Source organism: Trichomycterus rosablanca, chromosome 15 (genome assembly GCF_030014385.1).
Source record: "Trichomycterus rosablanca isolate fTriRos1 chromosome 15, fTriRos1.hap1, whole genome shotgun sequence".
Classification (NCBI taxonomy): domain Eukaryota; kingdom Metazoa; phylum Chordata; class Actinopteri; order Siluriformes; family Trichomycteridae; genus Trichomycterus; species Trichomycterus rosablanca.
In genome coordinates, this window is record NC_086002.1 from 31,289,800 (window position 1) to 31,301,239 (window position 11,440).

The following is an 11,440-nucleotide window of genomic DNA, read 5'->3' on the forward strand; positions in this document are numbered from 1 at the left end:
TCTAGAGATAAAAGTGTGTTGGGAGAATATTGGCATGCAGTGTGATTGCTAATGCGTTGGTACTTGGGTTTGAGACATACCGTATCCAAAACCCATGACATACCTCAAACCCAAGTACATTCGTAATAAGCCGCTAGTGTTTACTGCCTTTATGTACCTCAAAACATGCCATTCAGTGGATTATCAGCTCTAATTTGCCCATAGTAATGAATGTGTAAATAAATGGGTAAGTGTTGTGCTACATTAGCCTGGTGCCCTGTCCACTCTTAATTTATTCATGTGTTGTTGTTTTTTTATGTTTTCTGAAAGGCACTGGACAAACCACGACCCTGACCAGTATAAAGTGGTTAACTGAAAGGAAATAATACATTTATAACTTTAATATGACACTTTTTGTGCTTAAAATATCACGGTTTGTTGTGTTAGCAAAATCACCTCACGAACGAACTGTAGCCATAATAACGGTTCAACGCTCCTTATATGGACGGACGGGAGTGCGCGTGTCGTATTGGAACCCGGTCCCTAGACCGTGCAGCTATGATTTCTGGGAAATGTAGTTCTCCATGGCGTGTCGGCTTGACAGCGTGAACGAGAAAAGGACTACATTTCCCAGAAGCGCTCGACTTTCCGCAGGCTACGATTCGCTATAAAAGGAGGTGTGACGGCTGGTCCGTTCCACAGTGGCAGAGTGTCAGTTACAGGGCAGGTTATCCATCCGAAAATTATTAAACATGGTAAGAAATGAATATTTATTATAATTAACAATGATTTAAAGTAAAAATAGGATGATAACGTGTTCATAAGGTGTTAATGAACCGTTTTAAGTCGTTATATTTAAGTAATAGGTTATAAATGTGGAAAATCTGCATCACATTATAATTCATATGAGTGATTAAGTTTGTTATTAGCTTAGTTTTGTGTAAATTTAATAATTTTACATTTTAAATGTCTCAGTTTTTGCATTACAGATACACTGAGGAGCCAGAAGTCTGACACGAATAGTGAAAATGCTTTCCTTTTGAATCGATTGAATTGTACTAAAAAACCCATTGTATCAAAATTGATACAAATGCATAATAAAAGCATTTTCACTGGTGTCTCGGACTATTGGCCGCAGGTCTGCAGGATTAAAGTCTGCAAAATGACGCTCAGTTCGGTGTTCGGCTGTTGCACAACGTGCCATCGTGGCTTGTCTAGATCCAGCCAATAAAGAAACAGTCCTGCAGTAGGACTAACAGATCTGCTTCCACTTGTTTAATCAGTTAGTCATTGTCTATAAACGCTATGATCAGCTGTAGCTCTTGTGGTGGGTATATTTCGGTATCACTAGTCCAATATATTAACCACTGAGCCAAGACTGCCTAAATAACATGCTAGTTACAAAAAGATATATATATATATACATGCTCATATAAATACATAAAGTATTGGAGAAGGTGGTGCAGGAGTAGTTAAAGCGAACATAGAGCAGTAAAGCAGAACAGAACAGTAAGATACATAAACACCGTGAGCAGAACCAGTTCAGCATTCAGAATGTTGTTTTTTTTTAACTGTAACTAACTAAGTATGCTATTCATAACGAATAAAGCTGCAATTGGGATATTGAAGCTGCTGCTGACGATGTTAATGTGAGTTTTACCTTTACACTGGAGCACGATGCAAAATCTCCACATCATTCCACACACTCGGACTGGGTGCACACCAAAAAGCCTCCGTTTGGGATTTTCTTAAATAGTTCCAGCATCAGAACGGGCATCCAGTGGATCAGATGGAGTGTTCGTTTAACCACCGATGTTCTGTTCTCTTGGTTTCCCTCGCAGGCCGAGCCCATCCGCGTACTGGTGACGGGTGCCGCCGGGCAGATCGCCTACTCTCTGCTGTACAGCATCGCCAAGGGAGATGTGTTCGGCAAGGACCAGGTAGGACCAGAAACGTTACGGCTATCGGACGTACGATCGGCCGTGGGTCTGTAGGGGGGCGGGACAGTGGTCGAAACGGGGTTCCACGTCTGGATGCGCCATAGTGTGCGCACGATAGCCTCGGATCTTCTCGATCGGGATGTACCCATGACCCCTTATTCTGATGACACTTCATTTGTTATTGAGCCACTGTGTTGCCAGATCCTCTGTAGCCAAATTGATAATGGATGCTGGCTCGTTTTATAGCCGATGGACGACGGCAGGTGGACTGAGTAGCTGGCCTACTTGTTGGTTGCCAAGCCTTAAAAATCCACTTATTTCGTACGGGGCTTCACCTAATAAGGACGTTAGGCAAAGTGACCACAAGATGATTAAATGTGCTAATAGTTAGTAGTACACTAACCTAAGTGTACCTAATGTTAGGACTGATAGTTCTGTGCCTGGTCTGTATTCTGGGTAAGGACAGAGGCGATCTGACCCATTCTTCACTGTGCCTTAGCCAATCATCCTGGTGCTTTTGGACATCCCGCCCATGCTGCCCGTCCTGGATGGGGTGGTGATGGAGCTGCAGGACTGCGCCCTCCCGCTGCTCAGAGGTGAGTCCCGGGTTCAGAAGAGGTGAAGTAAAAAAGAATCAGCAGAGGAACGCAGAGGAACACATGATTCGGTTACGATGTGTTCCAAACATCTGGAAGTCATCGTAACCGAATGACTCGGCTGCACAGCAGTGAAGAGATTCACGGGGAGGTGGAGGTGGGCGTGACGGGGCTTGGGTCCTTACTGGTCCGTTCTGAGTCAGTCTGATCCAATCAGAACACAGGAGGCGGAGGGGTTAAAGAACGACTCCACTGTAGTAGTGGCACACTGAGCGAAGTCCGTCCTGATAACAGGGTTTGGTAATAATGAGCACGACAATACAGAGCATAAGGACACGTGTCGTTGATCTTTATAATCATGGATCAGTGCTGAGAAAACAGTGCAATAAAAGCGTAACCATGTCACATGACCACAAGTGGCCGGTCAGTTTTCCACCGGACGCAGGGCATGTTGTTCCGGGGCCAGGGTGGGGTCCTGGGTGCTCTTCGACCTGCCAGTCGGATCCCGGATTGCAGCAGTAATGAGAATCCTGTGTGTTAGATCCCAGATTGCATCACGCTTCCTCTCCACCAATGCCGATCCCCGCTCTGATTGAGGAGAACGAAGCTGACCCACCGCCCTCCGACACGTGGGCAGCAGCCGTATGCATCTTATCACCTACACTTTGACGAGTGCAGTGCGGATCAGCACTGTGTACGGAGAGACACACCCTGACAGCACTCTTTTCCCGTCTCTGTGCAGGCGCCATCAATCAGCCAGCAGAGGTCGTAATTGCACCAGTTATGAGAGAGAGACCCCATCCGGCTTAGTCCCGCCCATCTAAACAACAGGCCAATCGTAGAATACGATGTATTCGAGATCCCAGCTCTGGTTCCAGCGTGTGCTTTTACCGCTGCGCCACCTGAGCGGCCACGGTTTCTGATTATTAACAACATTAAACAATATTGTGTGTGTGTTTTTGCAGAGGTGATCCCCACCGATAAGGTGGAGGTCGGCTTCAAGGACCTGGACGCCGCCATCCTGGTGGGCTCCATGCCCAGGAAGGAGGGCATGGAGAGGAAGGACCTGCTCAAAGCCAACGTAGCCATCTTCAAAACGCAGGGAGCCGCTCTGGAAAAGTACGCCAAGAAGACCGTCAAGGTGAGCGCAGGGGTGCTGCCGTGTGTTTAGGAGTGGGCGCAGCGACCCTCCTATTCCTATCCGGGCTCGGGACAGGTGGACCGTCCAGTAGCCTAGCTGAGACGTAGACAATCATATCTGTCAGAATTGTAAATCTTCTCTCGCTGTCTCACCGCAGGTCCTGGTGGTGGGAAACCCGGCCAACACCAACTGCCTCATCGCCTCCAAGTCCGCGCCGTCCATCCCCAAAGAGAACTTCTCCTGTCTGACCCGACTGGACCACAACAGAGCTCGATCTCAGGTCTGTACTTATAAAGTCTGTTATTATTAGATAGACAGATAGATAGATGATAGACAGATATATAGACATATATATAGAGACAGATAGCTAGACAGACAAGCAGACTTATTACATTATTGACAGATAGATAGATAGACAGACAGACTTATTAGATTATAGATAGATACAGATATATATATAGAGACAGATAGACAGACAGATAGATGATAGAGAGATAGATATATAGATAGACAGACAGACACTTACTAGATTATAGATAGATAGATAGATAGATAGATAGATAGATAGATAGATAGATAGATAGATAGATAGAGAGGCAAATAGATAGATGATAGGTAGATAGCTAGACAGATAGATGACAGACATACAGATAGATATAGAGACAGCTAGACAGATGACAGACAGATAGATATAGAGACAGACAGACTTATTAGATTATAGACAGATAGATATAGAGACAGATATATAGATAGTCAGACAGACAAATAGATATAGAGACAGACAGACAGATATTAAGACAGATAGACAGATAGATATAGAGACAGATAGACAGATATTAAGACAGATAGACAGACAGATAGATATAGAGACAGATAGTCAGACAGACAAATAGATATAGAGACAGACAGACAGATATTAAGACAGATAGATATAGAGACAGATAGACAGACAGACAGATAGATAGATAGATAGATAGATAGATAGATAGATATTAAGACAGATAGACAGACAGATAGATATAGACAGATAGATATAGAGACAGACAGATAGATATAGAGACAGATAGACAGACAGATAGATATAGAGACAGACAGATATTAAGATAGATAGATATTGAGACAGATAGATATACAGACAGACAGACAGATATTAAGATAGATAGATATTGAGACAGATAGATATAAAGACAGACAGACAGATATTAAGATAGATAGATATTGAGACAGATAGATTATAGATAGACAGATAGATATAGAGACAGCTAGACAGACAGACTTATTTGATATATAGATAGCCAGATAGACAGACAGATAGTCCATATGGTGTATATTCGAACATGATTGGCTACTGTTGGGGGAAGACAGATAAATATTAAGACAGATAGACAGACAGATATTAAGAGACAGATAGACAGATATTGAGACAGATAGATTATAGACAGACAGATATTAAGAGACAGATAGACAGATAGATAGATATAGAGACAGATAGACAGCTAGACAGACAGACTTATTTGATATATAGAGAGCCAGATAGACAGACAGATAGATGATAGACAGACAGATAGTCCATATGGTGTATATTCGAACATGATTGGCTACTGTTGGGGGTGGGGGTGAGGCTTATAGAGCTTGCATCATGCTGGAACAGAACAGGGCCTTCCCTAAACTGTTTCCGCAAGGTCAGAAGCATGTAATTCACTTTATATAATTGATTTATTACGCCTGTTAGCGACTGAAGTGGCGTCCCATTACTTTCTGGGGCGAGTACGATAACGGCATTAACAGGACCGTGGTTTCCACTATCCTGCCTGTAGGTGGCGATGCGCGTGGGCGTCTCCTCGGACAGCGTGAAGAACGTGATCATCTGGGGCAACCACTCGTCCACGCAGTACCCGGACGTCCACCACGCCACCGTCACGCTGAGCGGCAAGGACGTGGCCGCCTACGACGCCATCAAGGACGACGCCTGGCTGAAAGGGGACTTCATCTCGGTGAGTACGCCGCATCGACACGACGATTTAATCATGGCCAATTCCCCTCCTGCAGCTTCTACCATCCACCCCCAGCTGACACTTCTTTTCACCTACCAGTGACTAGTGCAGGTGCTTCGAGCAGACAGCAGAGGTCGCCATTGTACAGCGCTAATAAAAACAATCCAACCCCCCTGCAGCCCTCCCTCAGGCACAACCGTGTCTGCCTGGATGCCCAGCCAGGTCGATAGTAGGAACACCCTAAACAGGGCGCCGAGCCAAATAGATAGATAGACAGATAGATAGACAGATAAACAGATAGGCAGGCAGATAAACAGACATATAGACAATTAGACAGATAGCTAGACAAATAAATAGACAGACAACTGGACATATAGGCAGACAGATAGACAGACAGATAAATAGACAGACGGACAGATAGATAGACAGACAGATAGACAGACAGACAACTAGACATATAGGCAGACAGACTGACAGATGGACAGATAAATAGACAGACGGACAGATAGATAGACAGACAGATAAATAGACAGACAACTAGACATATAGGCAGACAGACTGACAGATGGACAGATAAATAGACAGACAACTAGACATGTAAGCAGATAGACAAATAGATAAATAGACATGGACAGATAGCTAGACAGATAGATAGACAGACAACTAGACATATAGGCAGACAGATAGACAGACAGACGGATAGATAGACAGACAGATAGCTAGACAGATAAATAGACAGACAACTAGACATATAGGCAGACAGATAGACAGACGGACAGATAGATAGACAGACAACTAGACATAGGCAGACAGATAGACAGACAACTAGACATATAGACAGACGGACAGATAGACAGACAGATAGCTAGACAGACAACTAGACAAATAGACAGAGATAGCTAGACAGATAAATAGACAGACAACTAGACATATAGGCAGACAGACGGACAGATAGATAGACAGATAAATAGACAGACAACTAGACAGATAGACAGACAGATAAATAGACAGACGGACAGATAGACAGACAGACAACTAGACAGACAGATAGCTAGACAGATAAATAGACAGACGGACAGATAGATAGACAGACAACTAGACATAGGCAGACAGATAGACAGACAGACGGATAGATAGACAGACAGACAACTAGACAGACAGATAGCTAGACAGATAAATAGACAGACAACTAGACATATAGGCAGACAGATAGACAGACGGACAGATAAATAGACAGACAGATAGCTAGACAGACAACTAGACATTTAGGCAGACAGACAGATAAATTGACAGATGGACAGGCAATTAGACATATAGATAGATAAATAGACAGAGACAAATTGATAGATAGACAAAGAGATAGACAGACAGACAGCTAGACATACAGACAGCCAGATAAATAGACAGACAGCTAGACAAATAGACAGATAAATAGACAGACATGGATAGACAGACAGCCAAATAGACGGACGGACAGATAGATAGACAGACAACTAGGCATATAGGCAGACAGATAGACAGATGGACAGGCAGACAGATAGACAGATAAATAGACAGACAGACAGCTCACTATATTAATCCCAAAGGCTTCAAGCAGACAGCAGATGTTGCCATTGCACAGCGCTAATAATGCCCATTCAACCCCTTCATCCCTCCCTCAGGCACAGCCAACCGTGTCCGTCTGGATGCCCGGCCAGGTCGATAGCGGGAACACCCTAAACAGGGCCCCTAAACAGCGCCCCCCCCCCGATTTAATCATGGCCAATTCCCCTCCTGCAGCTTCTACCATCCACCCCCAGCTGACACTTCTTTTCACCTACCAGTGACTAGTGCAGGTGCTTCGAGCAGACAGCAGAGGTCGCCATTGTACAGCGCTAATAAAAACAATCCAACCCCCCTGCAGCCCTCCCTCAGGCACAACCGTGTCTGCCTGGATGCCCAGCCAGGTCGATAGTAGGAACACCCTAAACAGGGCGCCGAGCCAAATAGATAGATAGACAGATAGATAGACAGATAAACAGATAGGCAGGCAGATAAACAGACATATAGACAATTAGACAGATAGCTAGACAAATAAATAGACAGACAACTGGACATATAGGCAGACAGATAGACAGACAGATAAATAGACAGACGGACAGATAGATAGACAGACAGATAGACAGACAGACAACTAGACATATAGGCAGACAGACTGACAGATGGACAGATAAATAGACAGACGGACAGATAGATAGACAGACAGATAAATAGACAGACAACTAGACATATAGGCAGACAGACTGACAGATGGACAGATAAATAGACAGACAACTAGACATGTAAGCAGATAGACAAATAGATAAATAGACATGGACAGATAGCTAGACAGATAGATAGACAGACAACTAGACATATAGGCAGACAGATAGACAGACAGACGGATAGATAGACAGACAGATAGCTAGACAGATAAATAGACAGACAACTAGACATATAGGCAGACAGATAGACAGACGGACAGATAGATAGACAGACAACTAGACATAGGCAGACAGATAGACAGACAACTAGACATATAGACAGACGGACAGATAGACAGACAGATAGCTAGACAGACAACTAGACAAATAGACAGAGATAGCTAGACAGATAAATAGACAGACAACTAGACATATAGGCAGACAGACGGACAGATAGATAGACAGATAAATAGACAGACAACTAGACAGATAGACAGACAGATAAATAGACAGACGGACAGATAGATAGACAGACAACTAGACAGACAGATAAATAGACAGACGGACAGATAGATAGACAGACAACTAGACATAGGCAGACAGATAGACAGACAGACGGATAGATAGACAGACAGACAACTAGACAGACAGATAGCTAGACAGATAAATAGACAGACAACTAGACATATAGGCAGACAGATAGACAGACGGACAGATAAATAGACAGACAGATAGCTAGACAGACAACTAGACATTTAGGCAGACAGACAGATAAATTGACAGATGGACAGGCAATTAGACATATAGATAGATAAATAGACAGAGACAAATTGATAGATAGACAAAGAGATAGACAGACAGACAGCTAGACATACAGACAGCCAGATAAATAGACAGACAGCTAGACAAATAGACAGATAAATAGACAGACATGGATAGACAGACAGCCAAATAGACGGACGGACAGATAGATAGACAGACAACTAGGCATATAGGCAGACAGATAGACAGATGGACAGGCAGACAGATAAATAGACAGACAGACAGCTCACTATATTAATCCCAAAGGCTTCAAGCAGACAGCAGATGTTGCCATTGCACAGCGCTAATAATGCCCATTCAACCCCTTCATCCCTCCCTCAGGCACAGCCAACCGTGTCCGTCTGGATGCCCGGCCAGGTCGATAGCGGGAACACCCCTAAACAGCGCCCCCCCCCCCCCCCCCCCCCCCAGATTGGATAAGCGACAGTGAGTAAGTTTAGGGAAGGCCCTTTCCCCTTCCAGCATGCACAAAGTGAGCTCACTGCACAGAGCTCTGACCGAACGGGCACAAATCCCCACAGTCCGGTGAGAAGCCTCTCCGTTTTGATACAGCGTGTCCAGATACTTTCGACCACATCGTGTGTATAGACGTCTCCGCCTCTCTCTCCCTCTCTTCCAGACGGTGCAGCAGCGGGGCGCGGCCGTGATCAAGGCCAGGAAGCTGTCCAGCGCCATGTCCGCCGCCAAAGCCATCTGCGACCACATGAGGGACATCTGGTTCGGCACCCCCGACGTACGAACCGATGCGTCTCTCCCTACCGTAAGTGCTCTGGGTGTGAATTTGCGGGATGCATGAATGTGCCGTGTGTCTGTGCGCAGGGCGAGTTCGTGTCCATGGGCGTCCACTCCAGCGGGAACTCCTACGGCGTCTCGGGCGACCTCATGTACTCGTTCCCCGTCACCATCAAGGTCAGGACTCTGTTATTTGGTTCCGTTCATATAGTTGCGTTCGCGTGCAGCAGTCGGATGAAGGGGCGTGTCCTTTTCTTATGGCGTCCGTACAGAACAAGACCTGGAAGGTGGTGGACGGGCTGCCCATCAACGGCTTCTCCCGCGGAAAGATGGACGCCACGGCGGCCGAGCTGATCGAGGAGAGGGACACGGCTCTGTCCTTCCTCTCGGCGTGACTGACCGATCGGGATCTCGCCAAGCTGTGATCAGAAACGCGCGTTTTTTTCTCCCCTGTACTTATTAAAATTTAGATTCTCAAACACGCCTGGCTTCTATGTCTACTGCATTCGTGGACCCACAGCGACCCTGACCGGGATAGCCCTCCAGACTAGATATATCAGTCTCACATAGGCACTATTCGTACTAGCCAATCCACCTACTGCATGTTTCTGGGTGGTTAAAATAGAGAACTTGGACAGAGCCCACACAGATATGAGGAGAACATGCCAAATAAAATGGATAGTCGTTTTGTCTGGGCTGTGTTACTGCGTTCGTGGACCCACAGCGACCCTGACCAGGATAGCCCTCTAGACTAGATATATCAGTCACACCTAGGCACTATTCATACTAGCCAATCCACCTACTGCATGTTTCTGGGTGGTTACAATAGAGAACTTGGACAGAGTCCACACAGATATGAGGAGAACATGCCAAATCACGACATCAAGGCTCTGAAATGTAATGTCGTCTTGTCTGGGGTGTTTCCATGGAAACCGGACCCACAGCGACCCTGACCAGGATAGCCCTCTAGACTAGATATATCAGTCTCACATAGGCACTATTCATACTAGCCAATCCACCTACTGCATGTTTCTGGGTGGTTACAATAGAGAACTTGGACAGAGCCCACACAGATATGAGGAGAACATGCCAAATCACGACACCAAGGCAGAGGATCTGGGCTCTAAAATGTATTGTCGTTTTGTTTGGGGTGTTTCCATGGACACCGGACCCACAGCGACCCTGACCAGGCTAGCCCTCTAGACTAGACGTGTGCAGCATTCGCTCATTCTCACACTTAGGCTCTATTCGTACTAGCCAATCCACCTGCTGCATGTTATAGAGAACGTGGACAGCCCACACAGATATGAGGAGAACATGCCAAACCACGACCAAATCTCATATATGTACATATACATTGGACACGTTGACTGGCTTACAACCGATGGTAATAGAGAGTTACCACTTCACCTACTGGCATGCAGCCTAAGTACCCAGAAGAAACTCGAGCGCGCAGAGGAAGCTACTGCACTAGTAATCAGAGGGTCGCTGGTTCAAGCCCCACCACCGTCAGGTTGCTCCTGCTGGGCCCTTGAGCGAGGCCCTTGACGCTCAATTGCTCAGACTGTACCTGTAATGTAAGTCGCTTTGGATAGAGGCGTCTGCCAAATGCTGTAAAGGTAAATGAGAAGAACATACCAAACTCATGCTGAGATTTGAACCCAGGTTCCAAGAAATCAACACACTGCAGCCTGCAAATAAATCACCATTCATAATTGATTGCTGCTTCATTATGATCAGGGTCGTGGTTGGTCCAGTGCCACCTAGTAGCGCCTGGACGGAACACTAGTCTGCTGCACCACAATCAAGGTTCATTTGAAGTGGCCAATCCACCTATTGGTATGTTATTTAAAGGGTGAAAGAAAACCTTTTCGCATTAGAACCTAGATAAAACGTGCCGGCCTTCTAAGAGAGTGAAGGAGGCGAAGTTCGAACCCCGGGACACCGTGTGTGCGGCACCCACACCACATTATTCAAAACCGCGATACCGCCTGTGACCTGCAGGTGGCAGCGT

At 45.6% G+C, this 11,440-nt stretch overlaps 1 protein-coding gene across 1 annotated transcript; it reads left to right on the plus strand.

Annotated features, from left to right (window-relative positions):
- The first annotated feature begins 662 nt into the window (after positions 1-662).
- mdh1aa (malate dehydrogenase 1Aa, NAD (soluble)) lies at positions 663-9,905 on the plus strand. Its single transcript, XM_063010006.1, has 9 exons — positions 663-734; positions 1,821-1,919; positions 2,419-2,515; positions 3,481-3,656; positions 3,814-3,936; positions 5,474-5,650; positions 9,314-9,427; positions 9,514-9,603; positions 9,699-9,905. Exons 1-9 carry the CDS (start codon positions 732-734, stop codon positions 9,819-9,821), a joined length of 1,002 nt encoding a protein of 333 aa, XP_062866076.1. The 5' UTR covers positions 663-731; the 3' UTR covers positions 9,822-9,905.
- The last annotated feature ends 1,535 nt before the right edge of the window (positions 9,906-11,440 follow it).

Coding starts and splice junctions, on each gene's coding strand:
- mdh1aa (XM_063010006.1), top strand. Junction 2,516..3,480: donor CGCCCTCCCGCTGCTCAGAG/GTGAGTCCCGGG, acceptor GTGTTTTTGCAG/AGGTGATCCCCACCGATAAG. Junction 3,657..3,813: donor ACGCCAAGAAGACCGTCAAG/GTGAGCGCAGGG, acceptor GTCTCACCGCAG/GTCCTGGTGGTGGGAAACCC.